A 25,051-nucleotide genomic window follows, 5' to 3' on the forward strand; every position below is an offset into this window, starting at 1 on the left:
TTTCCTCGACTGATTTCAATGACGACGCTGTCGATATTCGTTCAGTATGTCGGATGCGTCCTTGCAATTGTCCCGAGGCGTTGGCTCTTGCGGCATCTTTCAAGGTTTAGGGCTCGTCGCCGAGGTCGGCCGAAGGGTTGAGCTCTGCGTCAGTGGCTGCTTCGTTGCATCCATGCGGCGGAGCGTTTCGGTGGTCGATCCGGATGCTCCATGGAGAAGGTTGCCCTGGCTGTATGTTTGTTATTTTCTTGTCTTCCAGGGACTTGGTTATAAGATGGGGATGTATTGTGCTTCCAGTTTAATATAAACCCCTCCCCATTCGGAAAAAAAAAACTTGCCAGTGACAGAGTTCGAATAGGAATGCATCGGCTTCTGGAATCTGGTGGCAAAGTTCCAACTGGAATGCATCAGTCAGAGAAGATAGAAGCTTGGTGACATTCTGTAGTTAGACTCCAACAGGTAAACAAATAAACTAGGCCTACAAGAAAGAGTGGAAGTGCAAGGAAAAAAGTTAAGCAAGAACATCCAGCACATTACGGAATTAGATAAAGCACACACATGCATATATACCTGCTTAACTAAATTTCTCCAATGGTAAGAGATTTCAGGTGCAGTGGGTACAGGTTATATATTGGGAGCTTTGGACACCATCAAACCTCTCTAGCTCCCTGAGGGAAGTGAGGCCAGCAAGCCCATCGCAGTACTGCAGATTATCGCAACCTCCTATGGAGAACGTTGCAAGTGAGGTCAGACTCTGCGGTTTAAGAGTCCTATGTTTTTTTTAGAAAATGGAATTCGTTCCGGCTTTTTGCATCTTGGATGCATACAGCCTACATCATTATTACAAAGTTTTGGCTAGTAGCCCATAACAAATCGAGAACAAAGCATGGTAAATTATGTCATGCATGTATTCTATAGCTACAACGCCACCCATGCTTTGCAAAGATGTCCATTGCCACCACCTCCAGAGTGTGGCACACCTTTAAAACATCTTCCTTTTGGTCCTCCTTTTGTAGTAATCTTCAGAACCTTAGCCAATAGGTTCCCCTGAATATAGCCTGCATGAATGACATATTTGTTTTTTTGTTAAACACGATATCATTGCGACAAAGCCAAATAGCCCAAAAAATAGCGGCAACCCCGACCAAAATTCTTTTCTTTTATCTTTGATCCCAACCCCTGTAGCCAATTGCCCACAATATGAGATATGTTCTTTGGTCTTTTTATTCCCAAGGCTATTGTGACAATGCGCCAAATGGTATTAGCTATGGGACATTCCAAAAAGAGGTGTTGTATGCTTTCATTGTGATTACAAAAGCAGCACTTAAGACTACCCTCCCACTTTCTTTTTGCCAAATTATCTTTGGTCAAAATAACCCCACGGCCTATATACCATAGGAAAATCTTTATTTTTAAAGGGAGTTTTAGCTGCCATAACCACTTGTGGGAGTGCGTAATGGGTTGATGCATCATTTGCTTATACATGGATTTGACTGTATATAATCCACTTCCATTAAGAACCCACCTGAAGGTATCTTTCTCATTAGAGAGGTCTATGCGGACTAATTGTAAGGTTAACATTTGCCATTCAATTAGTTTATCACCCACAATTGGTCGCCGGAAAGATAAGTTAAGCGGTATGCTTCGCATTACTTCCGCGACTGTGGCCTGCTTATGCCGCACAACCTTATAAAGATTTGGGAATTGCGAGCTTAATGGACTATTGCTCAGCCAAATATCATTCCAGAATCGAGTCTGGCATCCATCCTGTACCTGAAAAGAACCCCATCTTAGGAATTCTTTTTTAATCTTCATAAGGCCAGACCAGAAATGAGAATCATCTGATTTTCCTTGTGCTTGTGTGAGTGCCTTGGAACCAAGATACTTGTTTCTGAGCATTTTTTGCCAAACCCCGTCCTCATTAAGGAGCTTGAACAGCCATTTGCTGAGAAGGCAAATATTATTGACTGAGAGGTTAGTAATTCCCAAACCACCCAGGTCCTTTGGTTGGCATAGTATATCCCAGCGAGTTAATCGATATTTCTTTTTATGATTATCCCCTTGCCAAAAGAATCTAGATCGTAAATAATCCAGTCTCTTTAGGACACCACGAGGGATCTCGAAGAAGGACATCATAAACACTGGAAGGCTGCTCAAAACTGAATTAAGGAGGACTAATCTGCCCCCAGCTGACATCATCTTCCCTTTCCAACTGCTCAATTTACGCTCAAATCTTTCCTCCACCCCCTTCCAGTCACTATTTCGAAGCTTTCTATGATGCATTGGAATGCCAAGATATTTAAATGGATGTGTACCAATATCACACCCAAATAACTGTGCATATTGTTCTTCACATTCATTTGCTTCTCCATAACAAAACAACTCACTTTTATGGAAGTTTATTTTCAACCCCGAAAGTTGTTCGAAAACACATAGAATTAGTTTCATGTTCTTTGCCTGTTCCATATTATGGTCCATAAAAATGATAGTGTCATCTGCGTATTACAAAATTGATAGTCCATCATCTACCAAATGTGGAACCACACCTGTTATTTGACCATCATTTTTGGCTCTTGATATTAATATTGCAAGCATATCTGCTACAATATTAAAAAGGATAGGAGAAAGGGGGTCTCCTTGTCTCAGTCCTTTATTTGTTTGGAAATAGGGGCCAATGTCATCATTTATCTTGATTCCAACATAACCCCCTGAAACAAAATCCTGGATCCATCCACACCATTGTGTCGAGAAACCCTTCATTCGAAGAGATTGTTGTAAGAAGGACCATTTAACCTTATCATAGGCTTTTTCAAAGTCAATCTTCAAAATTAAGCCGTTTTGCTTCTTCCTATGCAATTCATGGATTGTTTCATGTAAAATTATTACTCCCTCCATGATGTTGCGACCCGGCATAAAAGCGGTCTGTGTGGGCCTTATAATTTTCTCCGCAACAGTACTTATTCTGTTAGTACCAACTTTGGTGAATATTTTAAAGCTGACATTTAACAGACAAATAGGGCGGTACTCTTGAATTTTCAGCGCATCCTTTTTTTTGGGGATAAGCGTGATAACGCCAAAATTAAGGCTGTATATAGCTAGTCGCCCTTGATGGAAATCGATGAACAGATTCAGGAGTTCACCCTTGATCACCTCCCAGAATGCTTGATAAAATTCAGCCGGGAAGCCATCTGGACCAGGAGCTTTATTATGCTCCATCTGGAAGATTGCTTGTCGCACCTCGTCTTCAGTGAAGGGTGCAGTGAGTATTGTATTTTCTTGTTCACTCACTTGGGGTATGTCATTTGTAATTGATTCATCTAAAGCAAAAGTATTAAACTCTGGCTTGCTGAATAAACCCTTGTAGTATTTGGTGATATGTTTTTTGAGTTCAGGTTCTCTGATATGGGAGCCATGCTCATCCTCTAATTTGTATATCCGTTGTTTTCAGTGTTTACCACTAGCTATCCTATGTGCGTGCTCGTACATTGAAGGTTTAGGATTCTCTAATATGTCTCTAGCACGTGTGTAGGACGAGCATCAGCAGACGTCACCAACAGCATGAGCACACCAGCACCAGGACGAGCCTCAGAGCATCATATGCAGTCATCTTGTTCCCCTGAATTTTGGCAACCTGCAGGCTGCTTGCAGGAGCGATGAGCCTAGCTGGGGTATGCGGGCAGGCTGTGCGTCAGGGCGGTGCAGGCCGCCGTCCGCGCCGAGCAGAAGAAGCAGGCGCCTAAGCCATCGGCGGCCGCCGCTGCTCAGCATGGGACCCCGGCGAGGTGGCTTCTCGGTGGATTGAACGTGCCGACGACGAGCACTGCGGAGGCGGAGATGAAGGCGGCGAGGAGGAGGAGAGCGGAGAAGGACGAGAACCTGATGAATCTCGTCTTTTGGGGGCCCAATTAGCCCAGCTTTCTATTAGTTCTCAGTATTTCTTTCTTTTCATGGCAGTTTTCCTTAGCGTGTATTCTTGATTTTTTTTTCCGAGAACGTTATTCTTGATTATTATTATTTTTGGTCGGTGCTCGAATCGAACCAGCCTTGGCAAAAAAAATTGGCCGGACTAAATTATGTAGATCAGTAGATGCATGGGTGAACCGTCCAGCAAGCAAAAGATAGACATACAAACTCCCTGTTCCATTTGGTCATTTTGCACTCATCAACTTGTATTCACATGATCTTGCGTTTATTTCCTCTCATCTCGTACAACAAATTCGATGGAAGAAAGAAAGACAAAACAAAAAAGAGAGAGAGCTTAGCAGAGAAAATTGAGTTATGGTGGGTCAGGTCAGGTGTTGGCCCCCACAGAAGGAGAGGAACATCAGCGCCCGGACAGGCTCCTCCTCCGCCCTCCCCGTCGCCGCCCCTGCCGCCGCCGCGCTCACCGCCCTCCGCGACGGGTCCACCGGCGGGCAGGACGCCGGCGGTTTTGCTATGCCCGTTGGTGACGCGGACCGGAGGGCGCGCGCACAGCGGTGGGTTGGCACGCCGATAGGTTGACGTGAATATATATTTGGTTGATGTGGGCTCGTGCTAGTTGCACAGGTTGCTTATCATGTGTGTGTGTCCGTCCACCTACATATATTGTGCATGTACACGCCTGCAAATTGCACAAGTTTGGCGCCACCACTGGGTCCTATTTGCGTAAAAGTGCAGTCTAAAATAGACAAATTCACAATCAGATGGAAGCTAGCTCATTGTTTTAGTCTGGCAGCTATCAAATGAGCTTCACTAAGTGGATGCTTTCCTGCTAGTTTCAGGGACGTGGTTTTTCTTTTACCCTTAAGGGCATGTGCTTTTATGCACATACCCATCATATCTGTACTGAGATTCGTGTTTTATAGGACAGAGAGAAAGATTCTTCGTCCTACAGTGCACAAATCTTAGTGAACGGTGCATAAGGCTATCCCCTGCATGTGTCGGCTGCTACAGTGAAATTGCCGATTCCTCTCGCCCGCATCCGGCGTCCAGCAGGTGCTGTATCAGCAAGTGCCACACATTTGCAAGATGAGAGAGAGGAACGGTGTATCAGCAAGTGCCACACATTTGCAAGATGAGAGAGAGGAATGGCAACACGTTGAGAGAAGATGACTGTGGACTTGAAGAAAGATAGAAAGTAATAGAAGATAGAAAATAAGGTAGTTGTTAAAAATAAAAAATATTATAATAATATTAGAAGATATTATACTACTATTATATAAGATGAATTTTTAGAATATATACAGGAAAGTATTGTAATAGTGACTAAGAGCACATGCCCTTAAAGTGCAGAATCTTCATTCCCCTGGTTTGTAGCTAGCTTGACTGACTGGCTCACATGAGTGAATACGCACCATGCATAATTAATCTTAATTTTAGCTCACTGTTTGAGTAAGTGGGTTCTTGCCTGCCTGATGGCTTCTCAGCTATCCCCCTTTAATTCCGACAGTTACGTTGGGGTCAATTGAGCTTGTGCCGTATGTACGTATATCTCAACATCTGTCTATCCAAAAGTATGATTTTAACTTCATGGTTTTCGAAGAATTGCCGCGTTGCGTTGTTTCTGCCTTAGTTTTCACATATCGCTCGCCACGATATAAACACCGGTCTCAACCGCGACTTGAACATTGGCATGAATGAGCACACGAATACAACCATTACATCAATACTGAAATGATGATCAACAATTGATAGATATGTAGAACGTCGTACACACTTATTGAGCACACAAATGCAACTAGTGACGGGGATGATTTTATTTATCTCTTGAAAAGTAAAGATAAGAATCCATAAACTGATGGAGATCACTTGCACGGCGGAAGTGGGGTTCCACACAAGCACTTGTTGTGCTGGTAGCAGGACAGATCAAATATCGCCGTGTTGCCGCCGGTGGGCACCTGGCCGCAGAGCCGGTTGTAGCTGACGTTGAAGTACTGCAGTTTGCTCAGGTTCGCCACCTGCGCCGGGATGCCACCGTAGATGGCGTTGTGGCTGACGTCCATGAAGTAGATCTTCTTCGGCAGCTCCACGCCGGAGAGGTTGAAGCGGAAGGCGTTGTGAGACAGGTCCAGGTGCTGCAGCTCCTTTCTACGGCCAAAGAGGGCTGACGCGTCGCCGGTGAAGGCGTTGCGCGACAGGTCGACGTGCAGGAATTTCACGTCGGCGAACTCGGCCGGGATGCTGCCGGAGAGGTTGTTGTGCGACAGCCAGAGGTAGTCGCTGACGAGCAGCGGCGGCAACGTGCCACTAAGTTGGTTGTGGATGAAGTTGATGCCGGAGCCTTTGGGGAGGGCGGCGAGCGAGGCCGGGATGGTGCCCGTAAGAGAGTTGTAGGAGAGGTCGAGGTAGGTGAGCTTGGTGAGCGCGCCCAGGAAGGACGGCACGGGGCCGGAGACGCCGGTCCAGGAGATGATGAGCATGGAGAGGTTGGAGAGCTTGGCGATGGCTGGCGGGATGGGGCCGGAGATCGCGGGGAGGTTGTTCCAGATGAGGGTATCGAGGTGGACGAGGCCGGCGACGGCGTCGGGGATGGTGCCGGTGAGGTTTGCGTCCTGGAAGAAGGAGAGGTCGACGACGCGGCCCGTGGAGGGGTCGCAGTGGACGTCGTACCAGTCGCAACACGGATAGTCGGACTTGGGCGTCCAGGACGCCAATTGGTATGGGTCGCCGAGTGCGGCCTTGATGGCGAGCAGCGCCGCCCTGTCGCCAGAGTGGCACCGGCTCTGGCCGGAGGAGGGGGTGGCCGTGGCGGCAGCGAGGAGGACAACGAGGAAGGCCGCCGTCTTCATCTTGTAAGCAACGGGTTTAAAATTCATGCATGCTCTCTCTTGTGCTCTGCTGCACCATGGTATATATACTGAGTGAACAAAGTCGGAGTCAGAATCAACGGGGCGATATTTGGCCTGTCTGACACAAGATATTTGACCTATCCACACTGGTAATTAAACAACGTGCACAATTAATTAATTAATTTGGATCAGTAACAGCAACTAAGTGGGTTCTTGCCTGCTACTACCTGCTAACTGAGCTATGCCCTTTTAATTCGACTGTTGGTCAATACTAGCATTAAACTCGCGCTTCTTGCAAGGATTTTTCTCTCATTTTAATTTCTTCACAAACAATTATGCCGTTCATTTCAAATCAAATGGTAACGAAAACATAGGATGGGTTTCTTCTTTTGGGGTCAGCTTTAATACTACAAGTAAAGGACCAATACCTTTGTTACTGCCCTTGATCTGGGATCTGGACCTCTCTAAGTAGTACATTTTCTCTCCACTTGCTTATGCAAATCGATTGTGCAAGCTTAATTGTGTCATATTTTGCAGCATCCATATATCCAATTAGGACTTTAACTTCTGCGACAGCCATGAATCATGATTCAAAGTTGGGGTAACGCAGAGGGTACCCGATATATATGTTGGCAACTTCTATGCACTCTAATTATGAACTGCAAACGCATGGTGCCAATTGCAGTCTTTCCTGTAAAGTATTACAAGATTTATCGGACACGAATAACAAGTGGATCTTTTATCTAGTTAGCGACTGGAACTACTAACATAAACATGGTTGTGAAAGTGCTGGTTGTGTGTGTAGACAATGTGTGTGGACTGAAGCAGGGTTGTGGTTATGATCAAGAGTATCCAGAGATGTTTTCCCTAGGTCTTAGGTTCACTTGCATGCAATCAGATAAAGAAATGTTATCGCAGAGAACTAGGTTAACTGGCTGTTACACGATAGATGGGTTGCGCTCACCTACACACCTGCCATGAGGCATTCGTCCTGGTTGCTCTCGTTGGGGTTAGAGGTCTCATAGTTTTGCAGCATCATGTCGAAAAGGGAGAGAGAAAAGGAGAGGGTGAAGTAAGGGAGGAGAAGGTGTGCTACCGTGCGAGCCACATGTCTATCAGTTTAGGAAAGGATGTTGTGATGAGTCTAGCAAGTGGTATTGGATAAGTATTCGTAGTTTTAGATTTTAGGTAGTGTATGGCATTCTTTATTTTTGAATTTATGTGTATTGTCCTCTTCATTTATTTATTTTTGACTAAACTTATGTTTTGTCTTCAACAACACCATATTTTGTTCCCATTATATGAGAAACAAAATAAATATTGAGACCGAGATTTAAAAACCGTTGCAATGCATGGACATCTTAACTAATCCTGTTAATGTACATGATCATCATACAATACCAACACCTAGTAAGGACTAGAGTATCTAATCTACCAAGGAAGAATCATCAAAGGAAGAATGCCGACGGCTCACGGCTGGCACCAAACAACCTTGCGTAACGAACACAACAACTTGCGGCACGAATGCATCATAGAGAGGCAAGGCAATCAACGACGCCCTCGATCAGAGCTTGGTGCGGTCCTAGCTCCTGGCTGCGCACCCTCATCTTTGCGACACCAAACATGAAGTTGCAGATGGAGTAGGCCACAGTGAGGCGCTTGAACAGCCCAAAGATGGTGACCCTCCTGGGGATCCTGGTGTTGGCCTCCATGGGTATGGACCCGCTCACCAAGTCCGCCACCAGTTGCACCACGTTGGCCGCCAGCCGATGCTCCTGCATCGTCAGCACTAGTCGCACCTCCCCGTCGCCCTTGCTTGGGATGCGGCCCGGGTTGACCTCTGCCTCCCCCACATTGATGCCCCGGTACGTGAGGTCGGTGTATACCCTGGAGGGGTAGGAGAAGGAGGCCAGGTTGGGTTTGTGTTAGCGCTCAAATCACAGTAACATCAAGAAATTACTCACGCCAACTCGTCTGTATATCTATGGATACAATATAGTCACAAGAATCTGTGTCTGGAAAGGGGAACGAGGAGGAAGAATAGAGAAGGAGATGTCTGAGGAAGAAGGTTCTGTCCAGCCTGGTTTCCTCTGGTGGCTCTTGCTCACTACATAGAGTCCCCGCTCGCTCACACGACTAACGGGCCAAACCCACGCACACATTACAAAGCCACTTGAGCCCGGATGTCCTTGTATTTGCACGCCTAGGTCGCTTTCTCCTTCTGGCCTCCCTTGCTTCATTTCCTGTCTCTCTACTGTCGTCAGCCATTGCCGACTTGTGAACATGAGGGCTGACATTCCCCCAGTCTTGAGAACTTGCTTGCCCCCAAGCAGGTGCCCAAGGAAATTCTTGCTGAAGAGCTTCGGTGTCCTCCCAGGTTGCCAATTCAACAGGCATCGAAGACCATTTGACAAGAATTTGAGGAATCATCTTGTCTCCACGCCGAATAGCACACTGCTGCAGGATCAGTTCAATTCCAATCTATAAGCCACCTTCCCAATTCTATCCAACACCTTATATGGTCCAAAAAAAATTGTAAGCTAGCTTTTGACAAGATCTGGATGGTAGTGATGACTGAATATAAGGTTGAGATTTAAGAATACCATGTCACCAATCTCGAATGACCGTTCAGACCTGCACTTATCAGCTTGTTTTTTCATTCTTTCCTGAGCTCTGAGCAAATGCTATTTAATCACTTGTTGCATCAACTTCCTGTCAGATAACCATTCCTACACTTCAAGCATCTGACAAACTTTAGAAGGATCTAGTCCAAAATGTCTGGGCTGGTGACCATATAAAACTTCAAAAGGAGAATGCTTAAGAGCTGAATGATAATTGGTATTATACCAGAATTCAGACAAGGATAGCCATTTAGTCCATTGATTGGGACAAGCATGCACAAAGCATCTCAAAAATGTCTCAAGACATTGGTTCAAACGTTCAGTTTGACCATCTGATTGAGGATAGTATGCTGAACTCATACTCAACTGAACATCAGCTAATTTAAAGAGTTCTCTCCAAAATTTGCTTGTAAATATCCTGTCTCAATCCGATATAATAGAAAGAGGTAATCCATGAAGCTTATAGATATTATGCATGAATGCATGAGCTACTATTGCTGTTGTGAATGGATGATGTAAGGGTATGAAGTGCCCATATTTAGAGAACTTGTCAACAATTACCATTATACAATTTGCAGACCCAGATTTGGGGAGACCTTCTATGAAATCCACAGAAATTACTTGCCAAGAGTTAGTAGGAACTAGTAATAGTTCCAATAATCCAGGGTAGGGAGATCTATCAGGCTTGGCTTGTTGACAAACAAGACAGGATTGCACATATGTATGAGTTGCAAATTCCATACCTTTCCATGCAAATAGTTGTTTGATCCTTCTTTATGTGATAGGAAATCCTGAGTGACCTCCCATAACTGTTGTATGGAGGGCAATTGGTATTTTCTGTTGAAGTTTAGGATTATCTCCAATCCAAATTCTGTTTTTATATCTCAATACCCCATCTTTTAGAGTAAAATGAGGTATAGCCTGAGAATCAATGACAAGTGCAGATATTATTTGATGGGTCTTGGAATCTAGACAGTAACCATTTCTCACAGCTTCCAAGCTGGACTGACAAGATGATGCTACCAATAGTTGAGCAAGGGGACTGGGGTGTCTAGACAATGCATCTGCCACACTGTTGTTACTCCTTTTTTTTTTGTAAATGATTTTGTTCTGCAATCCTATCAACTTGGTGAATACTTTGTGCTGCCAATGTGTGTGTGCAGTCTTTGATCTAACAAATGTGTAAGATTCTTCTGATTGGAAAAAATGATGAATTCAGCTAGTTGCAGATATGTTCTCCATTGCTCAATTGCCACTAATATAGATAAATATTCTTTCTCATAAGTAGAGAGGCCCCTAGTCTTTGGTCCCAAAGCCTTACTAATAAAAGCTAAAGGGTGACCATTTTGCAATAAAACAGCTCCAACTCTATATTCACTAGCATCAGTCTCAATGTGGAATTGCTTGGTAAAATCAGGAAGTGCTAAAACTGGAGCTGCAATTAAGGCTTCTTTCAGGGTGGTAAAAGCTGTGTCATGCATAGATGATTAGAGAAAAATAGAGTTCTTCTTGAGTAGCTCAATTAATGGTTTGCTGATGATAGCAAAATGTTTGATAAACTTTCTATAGTATCTTGCTAAACCTAAGAAGCTACGAAGTTGTTTCACATTTTCTGGTGTTGGCCATTTTTCAATTACTGCTATCTTAGCAGGATCAGTTGTAATTCCATTTTCAGAGATTACATGCCCCAAATAAGCAATACTTCTCTGAGAAAAAGAGCACTTAGAAAGTTTAACTTGCCACTGATCTTGAGATAAAAGTTGGAAAACTTGCATGAGATGATGCAAATGATCTTCCAAGGATTTGCTATATATCAAAATGCCATAAAAAAAGAGACAAGAACACACTTTCTAAGCAAAGATGCTAAAGTTGTGTTCATGACTCCTTGAAATGTGTTAGTGGCTCATGTCAACGCAAATGCCATAAGTCTGAATTCAAAATGTCTTAGTGAGTTTGAAAGGTAGTTTTAAATTCTTCACCAGGTGAAAGTCTTATTTGGTGGTAACCAGCTCTGAGATCTAATTTAGGAAACCAACTTGCTAAGGCGAACTCATCCATAAGCTCATCTATCACTGGTAAATGAAATTTGCCTCTGATTGTTAATGCATTCAGGTGCCTATATTCCACACAAAATATCCAAGAACCATCCTTCTTCTTGACCAATAAGACATGAGAAGAAATGGCACTGGTACTTGGTTGAATTAAACCAGATTTGAGCATGTCTGATACCTATTTTTCTATTTCGTCCTTCAATGCTAGAGCATATCTGTAGGGACAACTATGGACTGGTCTGGCACCGAGGATAAGAGGAATGTGATGATCACATGTTCTCCTAGGAGGTAGCTCTGTGGGTTCCTCAAAAACTGCAGCAAATTCAGACCACATGTTCTGCACACTGGGATGAATATCAGGTAATATTTGCATTTCTGTGTCAGCAACAATATGAAAAATTTCAATGAGATTACAGTCAAGAATATCATGAGTAATGCCTTGTAGTATGACTGAAGTGCCCATGTAAGAAATGGACATCCACTTTTGGCCCCAATGCACCTTCATAGGTGAGTAAGCTTCCAACCAATCCATACTAAAAATGAGGTCATAACTATGTAGAGGTATAATTTTCAGTGTAGAATGGAAGGCATACTCTTGTATATACCAATCAGCATGAAGCAATTCAGAAGTACAATGCAATGTGGACCCATTTGCCACCATCATTGGCATTGGTGAACTAACAGAAGATACACCAGATAACAAGGATGCAACTGAAGAACTCAAGAAGGAATGAGAACTGCCAAAATCAACTAATATCAAGAGATGTGTATTCTGAATTCTACCTTGGAATCTCATTGTTCTTGGACCTTCCTTCCTCCCAATTGCCGCTTCAGATATAGCCACGAATTAAATGTCTTCAATATCTAACTGTTGTCGGTCCTCAACAGTACTAACAGAGTCTAAAGGAAAGAGATCCCAGATTTCCTCCAAAGCATGAAGTTGCACTGTAGGGGAGCATCTATGTTCTCTACTCCATTTCTCACCATATTTATGACATAACCCCTTAGCCTTGCGATAAGCCCTGAGTTGTGCCATCTTTTCTTCAACTGAAGAAGACTTGTGTGCTTCTGAGGTGCGACTCTGATCATTCTGGATTGATGACTTGCATGGATTGTTCATAGGTGGTAGTGGTGGTAGAGGATGGGGCCCTTTCTGAAATTGCTTGGTCGTAGCAAAATCTGGCCTCCGATAGTCTCTTTTCTTGGCGGTGTCAACCACCTCTTCCTATAAAGAAGCGAGCGCACAAGCAATATCAACATCGGGGGGACGTTGCACAAGTATAATTGATCGAGTATCATATCGAACACCATCGATAAATTTCATGGTATAATATCTGGGATATGTTACTGACTCATATGCAGTCAATTGGTCTACTAATTCTAAGAATTGCGCAATATATTCAGACATTGAGCCATTTTGCTTAATGTGGAACAATTGCCTAATAAGCATATCATGCTGATCCCTCCCAAAACGATTATGCAGTATGTTGCAGAACTCAACCCAATTCCTGTGGTGAATGTTACGTTCTACAGACTACAACCAGCGTGTTGCAGCCCCCAAAAAATGTATAGCAGCCACCTTAATCCAAATTTCAGGTGAAACGTTATACAATTCAAAATAATCCTCACATCTAGACTTCCATAACTTGGGATGTGTACCATCAAACGTGGGGAAATGAACCTTAGGAATTTTGTGGTGAGGATTGTATGCAGAATTGTAGGAAACATGCTAGTTGCAAGCGGATAAATGCAATCCCAGAGGCATTTCATCAGTAAGGTGTCTGGTGACTGGAAGGTGAGAGAGAGTCATGACCGACCCAAACCCAAACTCTCGGTGATGCGAATCCACGTAGTGCCCAACTGGGCCAATGGCTTGGAACTCAATAGGTGAGGTCGCCATAGCCGTCTCCGGAGACACCAACAGCCATGGACCGCGGATTGCTACTCGACGAGGACACGATCAAGGTGCTTGTGAAGCACCCCCACCTCCAGCTTCATATCTTCCACCGCAGCATCCACTTGCGGCTTCCAACACCCCATCGTGGTCAGGTGGTCCTCTAGCAACTTGAACCTATCCTCATGGTGTTGATCTGCGTCAGAGAGTTGCTTCTCCAATGCATGCTTCATGTTCTTCATCTCATCGAGGAGCATCTTCGTGTTGGGGTCCATGGCGCCCAACTGCTTCTGGAATCTCGTGAAGTGCTTGTGCGCCTCCAGCGCGACCACAAAATCGGTGTCTCTGATACCAGGATGTTAGCACCCAAATCAAAATAACACCAAGAAATCACTCATGCCAACTCATTTGTATATCTATGGATACGATATAGTAACAAGAATCTGTATCTGGAAAGGAGAACAAGGAGGAAGAACTGAGAAGGAGATGTCTGAGGAAGAAGGTTCTGTCCAGCCTGGTTTCCTCTGGCGGCTCCCGCTCATTACATAGAGTCCCCGCTCGCTCACATGACTAACGGGCCAAGTCCATGCACACATTATAAAGCCACTCGGGCCTAGATGTCCTTGTATTCGCACACCTTGGCTGCCTGCTCCTTCTGGTCTCCCTTGCTTCATTTCCGGTCTCTCTACCGTCGTCAACCATTGCTAGCTTGTGAACAAGAGGGCTGACAGGTTGTGCATGGCGACGGTGAGGAGCAAGGTGACGTTGAGCTGGAGGGAGATGACGAGGAAGGTGAGGCGCAGGGCGACGCCGGCGAGGCAGGTGGAGACGATGAGCATGGTGGGGTTGCGCACGTAGAGGATGGTGAGGAAGAGGGCAAGCAGGGTGATGGAGAGGGCGAGCAGGACTGCCAGGGTGACGAGGAGGCACACGCAGAAGTAGCGGTGGCGGGGGTTGTGCGTTAGTGGGGGCTTGGAGGTGGATGGCCAGCCGGCGGTGTGGGTGGGGAGGCCATTGTCATTGCCGTGGGAGGAGGAGGCCATTGCGAATTTGTGATTGATTGATTCAGGCATGGTGCATGGGGTTCAGGTTTGGGTCGATGCTATGAGCAACTGTGAGATGCAAACAAAATGAAATCGGGAGGGGGAGTTAACGCGGAAGGAGAGGGAAGGTTGGGGGTTCATTGATTGCAGGCACAACACTTTGGTTGACGACCAAGGGGCAAGAGCGGTGCTACTGCTGCATCCTCGATGGATGGAGACAGAGGTTGGAGTAGCCAGCGCAGTGCCACTGGCCACCATACCGTGTCGAACTGCCTTTGCAGTTGCATCTCACTTTTGTTCCTCTTCTTTCCAGAATGACTGTTGCTGCGTCTAGCGTCTTTTTTTATAGGGCGTCTAGCGTCTTTTGTTGGAATGGAAACCAACATACTAACATATTGGTTACCACTTGAATCTATTGGAAAAAAAAGTTTAATTTAATCTATAGATAAATCATCAACACGAACCGATAAACTAGCATAATCATATAGTAATAACATATCCTAGACATGTATGTAATAGGGCTACACATATGTCTATCCAATATACTCGATGACATAAACAACAGAATAAAGCATGACAAACATGAGAAAATAAGATGTACTGATCAGCAGCAAGAAATATAGAGGTCTCCGTGATGACGATACAATAATTGATGACGAAAAGGGTATCGAGGAAACAGATCATAAGCAATTGCGCCAAGCGCTTCCCAAAAACCTTATTCATCCTCTCCTAATGCAGGATCTCACAGGCAATGAGTTATGGATACCAGCTCTCCCGATCGCCGGTGCACACCAGCGCAACATGATGGAGATGTCTACTTGTGGCGGCGCAGCAGAGAGAAAGAGATAAAAACCCTAACTCGTGTATGCCTTGTGGTGGCGTCCGGTAGCTATATATAGAGAAAACTGTGTGGTTGAGAAGTGCCATGATCGAACTTTTAGCCGGCGCGATCTTTGTATCTCATAACTGTGTTGACCACTTTTTTCACGTAGTGAAAGAATAAAAATTGCAAAAGAAGACCGCACCTACGCAAACTACTAGCCTTGATTCTGGCGGACCATTCATGCAGGTATCGTACGACCTTTGCCCCCGGCCATGACCCGGCCTGGCGAGCGTGTGCGTGTATTCTTCTAATTCTACCATCCACATGAGCTAATGAGGTAGAGGACACAACTCTTTTTAAGTGGGTCCCATTGCACCTCTACTAGCAAGGTGGGACTAAATAATTACAACCTCCCTTCAGTGTTGTATCTTTAAGATTTATTAGGAATTATTCTTAAATATAATTGGCCAAGTCTATATATTCTAACAATCCCTCGTCAGATATTAAAGTTCCACAAAAAGTTACCTGTTCTTAGTAATGTTTCATATACTAGTGTTTCGATAGAAACCTGTTAGGATTGAACATACACCTATAGCTTTAAACTACACTCATTCACAACTTAAATAATAGACTATACCTTGAATTGCAAGTTTTGTGCAAACAAGTTTTATTTAAAGTTATAACTGATATTTAGCTGCCAATAGACTACCCCTTGAATAGAGCATATATGTATGCTCTTTCAAGAATGCTCTATAGAATATTATCTTAACTAATTAAAGGTAACATAATACATTAAAACAATAACCAACCTACCTTACGGTTCCGAGAGTAAGATATTCTACATAATATATTAAGATAATAACCAACCTATCTTACACATTAAAACAATAGTCAACCTACCTTACTAACAAACTGAGAGACATGCACGCCAATTTTACAATCACTAACAAACCGTTAGTAATAGGTATTGACCCAGTTGTTGCCTATATGGCAAGTGAAAAATCTCATGGCCCCATCAGAAGACTCATTCGTAGAGTAACGGTATGTTCTGAGTCACAACATGGTACAAGGACTAGAACTGGGACTTGTCAAGGCTGTCGAAGTAGGGATGCTCCATCGCAGCTTTTGCTGATATCCTGTTTGACGGATCAAGCTGAAGCATTTTCTGCAACAGATGAACCACAGACCATCAGCTCAGATCCCTAGTTAGTCGACGTTGTCATGACATTTGAATGAATAAACTGAAACGTAGCGTGTTACATCAACGAGTACATACACTCCACAATCAATCAAGTAACATAAATGGGTAAGACACAAAAAGAAACTATGCACAGAGCTACACACCCCTTTCAAATATGAAAAAACTGAGATTTATGGAGTTACAAAGACAAATTTCGGTGAGCTGATTATGGAGCAGCATCTCTTAAGTTGGCGGGTCAATACTTTTCAAGTACACAGAACACAGTAAAATTCCTCGCAAAAGATAAAAAAGAACACAGGAAAATAGCATGTTTAATCAGCCTTTGAACTTACTGATAGTAGGTCAATGCCTTCAGGTTCCAGCGTTGGGACAGCACGGGCCAAACTCTGGGGCTTCCACTGTGGAAACTCATGCCAGTCCCTCAAAGCAGTCAATCCAGGCCATTGCTCCTCAGTAGGAGTTCCCAGCAACCTTTTTCCGGAGGCAGATTTTGGTCAATCCATAGTACAATAGAAATTGATAGAAGAAACCAAGACTGAGATAAAATGTAAGATGTCTGCACCGCTGGCAATTCCTTAAAACTATCATTGGAATGGTGTCTAACGTAGAAAAGTTTAACAAAGACCAGGCAAATAAAACTATCATAAGATTTAATAACAAATTTAGATTATGCAAGCAAGAAATCATGAAATACTAAAATGTCTGAAACAATACGCTAATTGCCAGAATATTTCTTCAACTGGATAAGGCAACAAATAACTTCACGATTAACAAATTACTAATACGCTATCTAATTCCTAGTAATTAAGCAAGGTAGTGCGTATATTCATAGTTATTATGGCACTGCAGTGAGGCACGGCAACCCATCACCTTTATATCGCTTATGGTGTGCGACGTGTCAACACCATATACACATCATAGTCTAGGATATTAGAAAATTATATTGGCAATGTAAATACTCAAAAGTTATAGTCTAGGATATTAGGAAAATAATTGATTAATAATAGTCTTCCTATTTTTTTGTCCGATTTATTATGCTTAGAAAGCAAGTTGCATATTTTTAATAGTTCATTTTATGTTTTTGAACTTATAAAGTATTTTACCTAATTTGTTTCTAAGTCCTATTTTATTTAATAAAATGTTTATTGGGTTAATTTGGTTAAAGGAAAAGAAACTGGAGAGTTAGACTGGAAATTAGGCTTCAGGCTGATCCCCAATGGTCTCTCAAACTCGGCTTAGATGGCCAATGGCCCAACTGGCCCACCAGCCAGCCCAATTAGCCCCTCCTAACATCTCCCCTCTTTTTCCCTTTCTTACTTTCTCTCGAGTCTTCTCCCTCTCATTCCCCTTCTTCTGGCCGCATAGCTTTGGCGATGACAGCGCGGAAGGGGATCAGCGAGTATGAAACCGGAGGGCGATGGGGCAGCTTCGACGACGGTAGATCTGGGTTACCTGACTCCAGATCTGCCCAATCTACTCCCCGGCGGCCCTCCACCGGGCGGCGGACGGGGAGCCGTGGCGATCCTCGTTTTTCCGCTATGCCAATAATGCGTCGCTATGGTGACGATTTCTCGACGCCCTAATTACTATGAGTATATTATAGTAACAATATCTGAAAGCTTGAGGAAAAAAATACCTGCAAATGTGAAGCAACTGTTGCAACTCAGAGTCACCAGGAAAAAGAGCCTGTCTTCTGACCATTTCAGCTGCATTAAAAAATTATGAACATCGCGATGGGGAAAACAACTTCAATCAGAAGTGCAAAATACTTTAAGTACATCTTCTAATTTAAGAAGAGCAAGGCACAAAGTTTAAGCCTAAGCATAATATGCATAAATTCAAAGATGACGAGGGCAATGTGGATTGTGGGACACCATTTTAATTAATAATATAGAAGACACACTGAAGTTTGAAATTTCCCCTTTGTTCAAACTAAACTGCGCAGTTTGCCATGTTATTATATGCTTTCTGTTTGGTAAACATATTGCATATAGTTTTCAGTGCAAGACAAGGTACTTATCAACAGAACTCAAGAGGCAACCAGGCGTACCAAAGATACATCCAACATACCACATATGAACACCAGTTGAGTAATGTGTAGTTCCAAGCAGAACTTCAGGAGCTCTATACCAAAGTGTTACAATCTACACAAACAGAGAATATGAAGGAGCTTAATAGATCATGCTCAGAAATTGCACTAAAGTGTTAAACATTGTATCTGGCTATCCAGTTGCCAGATGAGTTACCAGTACCTCACGGGTGTAGCTTGTCATTGGCACGGTAAAAGCTCTACTCAGCCCAAGATCTGCAATAATTTTCAATATCCCCTTCTCCTTGTCAACCAGCAGATTTTGTGGCTTTAAATCCCTATAAAATCTAGCAGGAATAAGCACGAATCACATTAGTGGCAAATGCAATTTTGTATTCATCTGTTAAGTCCAACAACATAAATCAGAGGGAAGAAATCCAACCGGTGAAGGACACCATGGGCATGGCAGTGGGCAACTTCTTTGCATAACTGATACAAGAAATTCTAGAAGAAAGTAAAAGAAAGTACATTAGTCCAAAATCAACCAATCAAAATGAGAGTATTTGCTATATGATGATAATCGATTTACTGATTATAAAACATAAACAACCAGTAACGAAAACGAAGGTTGAACTGAATGCTATCAAGATCCATCGATGATGTATTACAAGTGGCCTAGGAAAACTATTTCTATAATTGCAAGTACGGAATTACCAATTCAGAAGAGCAATCTGGGCTTTCTCAAGTAGCAATGAGCAGCACAAAATAATTGCATCCAAAATCCACCCTCCTTGCCATAAAAGTGGAAAGCTTAAACATAGATTGTCAAATCATCTATAGTTGAGAACACACAGGCTCCAATTTCTTAGTAAAATATTTTGTCTTGCTTTCTATTTCATTTAGTGCTTATGATTTTTTTCTGAGTTATCCTAGATATTTTGTTTCACCTTGTAATTCTAATTTTGTCCACTTTTCAGAAGTGGTGCTCGAGAGGATTCAGTTTGTATACTTTACATGTGGACAACTCATAAAAAAAGAACCTCAAATGTAATTCATGTAGTACTCCCGTCATCCAAAAATAGATATGCAGTTCTAGGTTACCAGGAAGATAGGACAATACCCAAGATGTTTACTTTTACATTGCCTCCTTTCAAAAACGTTGTGCCCGCATTAAATACTAAATTTGTAGACATACTTTTGAGACATTTATATGCACGGTCAGTTGTCACTTGTCAATGCCACCATTTTCTAATCATGCCTTAAATCTTTAATATTCATGCTAGAGCATAAACGTAAATTTGTACGTAAACAGAGTATAAATGTTCCATGAAAGCAACAGTGATACGGCAAAAGGCTGTTATTCAAATATGCACAATGTTCACCAGCATTGAGCACAAAACGCAGTTGTGTATTCATCCTTGAGATTAAGGTGTGGAGAAGGATTTGATTGGAAGCACTAAACTACGTAAACTCAATTTTGCATCTGCTGGAGACCCCAAATATGTGCACATATGCATGTAAAATGCAAAACATCATCAGCAATTGCTGTAGATGCTGGGTTCCAAGCATAATGGCACTTTTCGACTCCCAACTATTAGTCTTCTGCATATGCAAGAGTTTACTGTACTTCCTGTCAGTGCAGAATTTGTACAGCTTACAGACATCATTTGAGAAGCACGGGTGCGTGCAAGAACGAGCGTATCCGTATCCGACACGGTGTCGGATATGGATACGGCCCGAATACGACCCCGATACGTATCCGGGGAGTATCGGAAAATAAATAAATAAATGAATTTTGGATACCTGAACGATACGTTGTTGATACGTGGGTGATATGGCCCGGCCCAAGATGGCATCCCTCCATGACCTAATCGACATGAATCTAGCACCACCAGAAGCAACGCGCTGATGCCCGGCCACGACCGGTGGCCACCTGCCGGCGGAGAACGGGGAGCGGGCGAGGATCTACAGCGGACGGGAGGGCGAGGACTGGCAACCACCTGCGAGCGGGCAAGGACCGGCGAGGCGGCGACCACCTGCTAGCAGGCGAGGACCTGTAGCGACGATGCGGACAGCGAGCACCTCAACCTGTAGCCGGCAACCCGCGCCCGATGGATGACGGTAAGTTCTCCACTTCTCCCCTTTCTCCTTTTTTGGTTTTTCCCCTCCCGATTGGCCGATTCTAGTAGCCAGTAGGTTAGCACTTATACCCCTTATGTGCTCATTATTTGTTCAAAATGGTGTGCATAAGAGTGAGAAAATTCAGTACTGCTGTTGTTTCAAACATGTTTGTATTCTAACACTAAATTAGATGTCTATCATTTGCAACAATTGTTTTCTTTAGTAATTAATGAATCAATCTTTTGTTCAGGTTGTCAGGAGTGTTAGTCAGTGGTCACTTAGCACTTCTAGTAGGTTAGCACTTATACCCCTTACGTGCTCATTATTTGTTCAAATTGGTGTGCATAAGAGTGAGAAAATTCAGTACTGCTACTGTTTCAGACATGTTTGTATTCTAACACTAAATTAGATGTCTATCATTTGCAATAATTGTTTTCTTAAGTAATTAATGAATCAATCTTTTGTTTCAGGTTGTCAGGAGTGTTAGTCAGTGGTCACTTAGCACTTCTAGTAGGTTAGCACTTCTATTAGGTTAGCACATTATACTCAATTTTCTCTTTAAATTTAGATGGCAACTTCTAGTAGTGATGGTGGTGGAACCTCAAGTGATCGATCCATCACTGACCTCAAGGCTCCACGGTGAGATCATGTCACAATTTTAGAGAAACTGGCTGCAGGTGGAGGCAATGCTAGATGGAGATGCAATTATTGTTCAATTGAAAAAAATTATAGCTACACTAGAGTGGAAGCTCACTTGCTGAAAAAGTCCAACAAGGGAATCAGTATGTGTCCGAAGGTGACAATAGATGAGCTTAGCCAAATGAGGAGAGAAGTTGCAGCTGCTAAAGAACAATTAGAAAGATCAAAACAAAGAACTGTGTCCTTGCCTACTTCTTCATCCAATAGCAATAAGAAAAAGCGGAGTGGACCTCCTTCTGCACTAGAGAAAGCTTGGAAAATAGACCAGCGCAAGCACATGGATGCTTTAATTGCAAGAGCATTTTATTCAGAGGTATACAATTGCAATGCAACATATATTCATTGTTCAACTACAGCTGCAATTTTGTAAGACCATTGTTTGTGCTAATTCTATTTTTTTTTAGGGATCTGTTTCAATTTTGCAAGAAATCAATACATTCAAGAAGCATTTACCTATGCTTGCAGCAATGACTTGAAGGGTTATAAATACCGGGGTACAACAAGTTAAGGAATACCCTTCTCAAGCAAGAAAGGGCTCACATTGACACATTATTGGAGAGTACAAAGAGCATAGAGAAGGGAGTGACAATTTGTGTTGATGGCTGGTCAGATCCGTAGAGGCGGCCACTCATTAACTATGTTGCAATTTCTGGGAAAGTAGCTATGTTCTTGAAGGCTGATAATTGTGAAGGTGATGTGAAGACAAAAGAATACATTGCTACCAAACCGAGGTCTGTTATTGAAGAAGTTGGTCGACAAAATGTGGTACAAGTCATCATCGACAATGCTGCAAATTGCAAAGGTGCGGGTTTGCTTGTGCAAGCTGAATATAATACCATATTTTGGACATCATGTGTTGTACACACTCTCAATCTTACTGTGAAGAATATTTGTGAGTCTAAACAGCCGAAAAATGATGAAGAGGCTTTTGTTTGGAGCACTCTTGAATTTATAACAAATGTTAAAATTGAAGCTCAAATGATCAAGAATTTTATCATGAACCATGTCATGCGACTTTCAATTTTTAATGAGTTTAGCCATTTGAAGTTACTTGCTATTGCTACAACAAGATTTGACTCATGTCAAAGAGAATATACTCAGTGATGTGTGGTGGGGCAATGTAGAGTTCATTCTTAAATTTACTCAGCATATCTATGATATGATACGTGTTGTAGACACCAACACACCATGTCTTCATCTGATTTATGAGATGTGGGATTCAATGATTGAGAAAGTGAAGAAAGAGATATATCTATGGGAAGGGAATGAACAAAGTGAGGAATCTAATTTGTTCTCAGTTATTTATAAAATATTGATTGATAGATGGACAAAAGGCAATAATCCACTCCATTGTTTGGCTCATTCATTTAATCCAAGATTATCTACCTATCATTACACTTTACTTGTTGTCTTGCACTCTTGCTTATGTTCATATTTTTTTTGAAGGCTTGAAACTATACAACTTTTAACCTTTTGCTTGATGCTAACATTGTAGATATTATAGCAAAAATTGGCTCGATGGAGGTGTTGGCCGTGTACCCCCACACAAGGATATTGAGGTACCAAAAATGAGGATGGATTGCTTCAAGAAGTTCTTTCTCATACAAGAAGAATTAAGAAAGTGAAAGAAGAATACGCAAGATTCTCAATTTGTTCTGAAGAATTCAATGATCATGATTCAATTCGTGATAGATGGCTTTGTGATCCAATGACTTGGTGGTCAAATCATGGACAATATATTCCTCTATTATAGAGTTTGGCCATTAGATTGATTAGCCAACCAACCTCATCTTCTTACTGTGAGAGGAATTGGAGTACTTATAGCTTCATCCATAGTGTCAAAAGAAAGGCCTTAACTCCAGAGCGTGCTGAAGATTTGGTCCATGTGCACTCAAATTTGAGACATCTCTCTCTAAAAAAGGAGAATCAAGGATGTGGGATGTGGGAGGAGATTCTTTTGACTCTCTTAGTGGTTTAGAGATTCTTGAAGTGGCTAACCTTTCCCTTAATGAGCCTTAGTTGCAAGCAATGTCTTTTGGAGACGTGGAGGTTGATATTCAGGAGAATGAAGCTGAAGCCAATGAGGATGAAGAAGCCTAGTTGGACTGGTGGAGGATGAACTTGGAGTTGCAGCCTGCCAGCCTGTTATCTCCTTCATGAATTATCATTTCCTAATTTTGAAACTGTAATGTTATTGTGATGTAATAGAACTTTAAGTAGAACTTGAACTCTATAGTTTATTGTTGTGATTTGTGAACTGCTATGTGCTATGTCAATCTCAATATATTGTGCTATGTTGTGAACTCCAGTATGCAGTAGCTATGTGCTATGCTATCTCATTGACTGATTCTATAAGAGAAGAAAGGTCGGCTGAAGTGGAAGGCTCCTCATCCACAAAGGTGATATAATTCAATCTGTTTTCTCTCACTTCTATACAACTATGTACTTGTGGTTTGTAATTGTAAACCTCTTCTACATTATTTTTTAGCCTTAGCTGTTAGCTACTTGGATCATCGGAATGGTTGGTGGAAAAGAGAGAAGAAATGGCACAAGAACAAGGTAATTTGTTCCAGCTATTATTATATGCACCATATTTTTTTTTTTTTTAAAAAGTCAAATGTATCCACGTATCGGGATTTTTAGGAAAATAGCGTATCTGCATATCTGTATCAGCCCGATACTAATACACGTATCTGTATCAGTGCTACGTAGGACATCATATGAGCAATGAATCATTCAGTGATTTGATTTTACATTTGGTTGACAACATCTATATGGCTCAATGTTGTCCTTTTTTCAGCCTAATCAGGATTGTACCTTTCTCAGAATTAAAAATGCCATTTCATAATAGCAACACACGTGCTAGTTTGTTCTGATTACGAAGTGCTCAATTGCTCAGATGGATTGGAGAACCAGACAAGGTATCATTTTTACAGTTGATAGAGTCGAAGTGATTAGTGAATAGTACTAGATCAAGAAGAAGTAAATCAGCATGGGTGATGAGTAGTACCTTGACGAGGTGTGTGGGGAGCGGCCTTGTGTTGGGGCCCCTGTGGTAGATGTCGAGAAACTTCTTGAGGTTGGTGTCGAGGAACTTGAAGAAGAGGTAGAGGAAGTGCTTGCCATTCTTGGTGGCCTGCTTGACAGCGAGGAGGCGGACGACGTAGAGGGAGTGGGAGAGGAGGTTGAGGAGGGAGATCTCATGGAGCACGATGGGCGGGATGCCCTCCTCATCCATCTTGAGGTGGGTCTTCTTGAGCGCGACGAGCTGGCCCGTGGCCTTGTCCTTTGCCCTGTACACCTTGTCGTACGTGCCTTCCCCAACCTTCTCCAGCTTCTCGTACTTGTCCATGACATCCATCACCTTCCCTAGATCGCTCCTCCTCGTCATCCTTGTTGTTGCTGTCGCGAGAAGAAGCAGCGCCGCAAAAGTGAAACCCAAGCAGGAGAGGGGAATTTGAAATGGGGGGAGAGAGGGAAACAGTGGGAAGGAGAAGACGTCGCCGTCACCGACCACATGTCGGGGAGATGGAGATGGCCAACGGGCGGGTCGACACATGTCATCGTCGCGTAGACCCTCCCAGGCGTCATCGCCGCGTAGACCCGGCGTCATCGCCGCGCAAATCTGGCCAGCTGCCATCGGGACAAATCCAGATGTCCGTCCGTCCGTCCCACCTCCGCCTGGATCTGAGCCACCGCCACCCGGTTTTCGAAGCCACCCGACGCCGACGTCGCTGGCGCCTCTAGCTCCTTAGCATCATCGCCGTGTAGATCCGGCAGTTGAGGGTCGGCCAGCTGT

The 25,051-nt window shown here is 43.1% G+C and overlaps 3 protein-coding genes across 4 annotated transcripts; all 3 read right to left on the bottom strand.

The window, feature by feature from the left end:
• Positions 1-5,687: 5,687 nt before the first annotated feature.
• Positions 5,688-6,790, bottom strand: LOC133904774 (polygalacturonase inhibitor-like). Its single transcript, XM_062346304.1, has one exon. The coding sequence runs from the start codon at positions 6,768-6,770 to the stop codon at positions 5,787-5,789; it is 984 nt and encodes a 327-aa protein (XP_062202288.1). The 5' UTR covers positions 6,771-6,790; the 3' UTR covers positions 5,688-5,786.
• A 1,509-nt stretch (positions 6,791-8,299) lies between these two features.
• On the bottom strand, positions 8,300-14,379 carry LOC133905346 (uncharacterized). Its single transcript, XM_062347115.1, has 2 exons — positions 14,068-14,379; positions 8,300-8,689 (listed from the first exon to the last, which is right to left on the bottom strand). The coding sequence occupies exons 1-2, from the start codon at positions 14,377-14,379 to the stop codon at positions 8,300-8,302; spliced, it is 702 nt and encodes a 233-aa protein (XP_062203099.1).
• A 1,885-nt stretch (positions 14,380-16,264) lies between these two features.
• LOC133904775 (cyclin-dependent kinase B1-1-like) lies at positions 16,265-24,613 on the bottom strand. Of its 2 annotated transcripts, XM_062346307.1 has the most exons (8): positions 24,464-24,604; positions 24,263-24,322; positions 18,875-18,936; positions 18,656-18,770; positions 18,454-18,547; positions 18,040-18,109; positions 16,736-16,874; positions 16,265-16,367 (listed from the first exon to the last, which is right to left on the bottom strand). In XM_062346307.1, exons 1-8 carry the CDS (start codon positions 24,602-24,604, stop codon positions 16,275-16,277), a joined length of 774 nt encoding a protein of 257 aa, XP_062202291.1. In that variant the 3' UTR covers positions 16,265-16,274. The 2 variants fall into 2 exon arrangements, with proteins under 2 accessions (XP_062202291.1, XP_062202290.1); XM_062346306.1 differs by having other exon boundaries at positions 24,263-24,613.
• Positions 24,614-25,051: the final 438 nt, after the last annotated feature.

The sequence above is a fragment of the Phragmites australis genome, chromosome 22, assembly GCF_958298935.1.
Source record: "Phragmites australis chromosome 22, lpPhrAust1.1, whole genome shotgun sequence".
NCBI classification, from domain to species: Eukaryota; Viridiplantae; Streptophyta; class Magnoliopsida; order Poales; family Poaceae; genus Phragmites; species Phragmites australis.

Bases quoted from the DNA above. Each gene is read 5' to 3' on its own strand.
- LOC133904774 (XM_062346304.1), bottom strand. From the start codon at position 6,770: ATGAAGACGGCGGCCTTCCTCGTTGTCCTCCTCGCTGCCGCCACGGCC.
- LOC133905346 (XM_062347115.1), bottom strand. From the start codon at position 14,379: ATGGCCTCCTCCTCCCACGGCAATGACAATGGCCTCCCCACCCACACC. The intron at 8,690-14,067 runs CTGTCAGCCCTC...CGCTAACACAAA, and splicing joins TCACCGTCGCCATGCACAAC to CCCAACCTGGCCTCCTTCTC.
- LOC133904775 (XM_062346306.1), bottom strand. From the start codon at position 24,613: ATGGATGTCATGGACAAGTACGAGAAGCTGGAGAAGGTTGGGGAAGGC. The intron at 18,110-18,453 runs GTACGCCTGGTT...TTTTTAATGCAG, and splicing joins GTATGTTGGATGTATCTTTG to CTGAAATGGTCAGAAGACAG. The intron at 16,875-18,039 runs GTATTTTTTTCC...CTCCGGAAAAAG, and splicing joins CAGTTGCTTCACATTTGCAG to GTTGCTGGGAACTCCTACTG.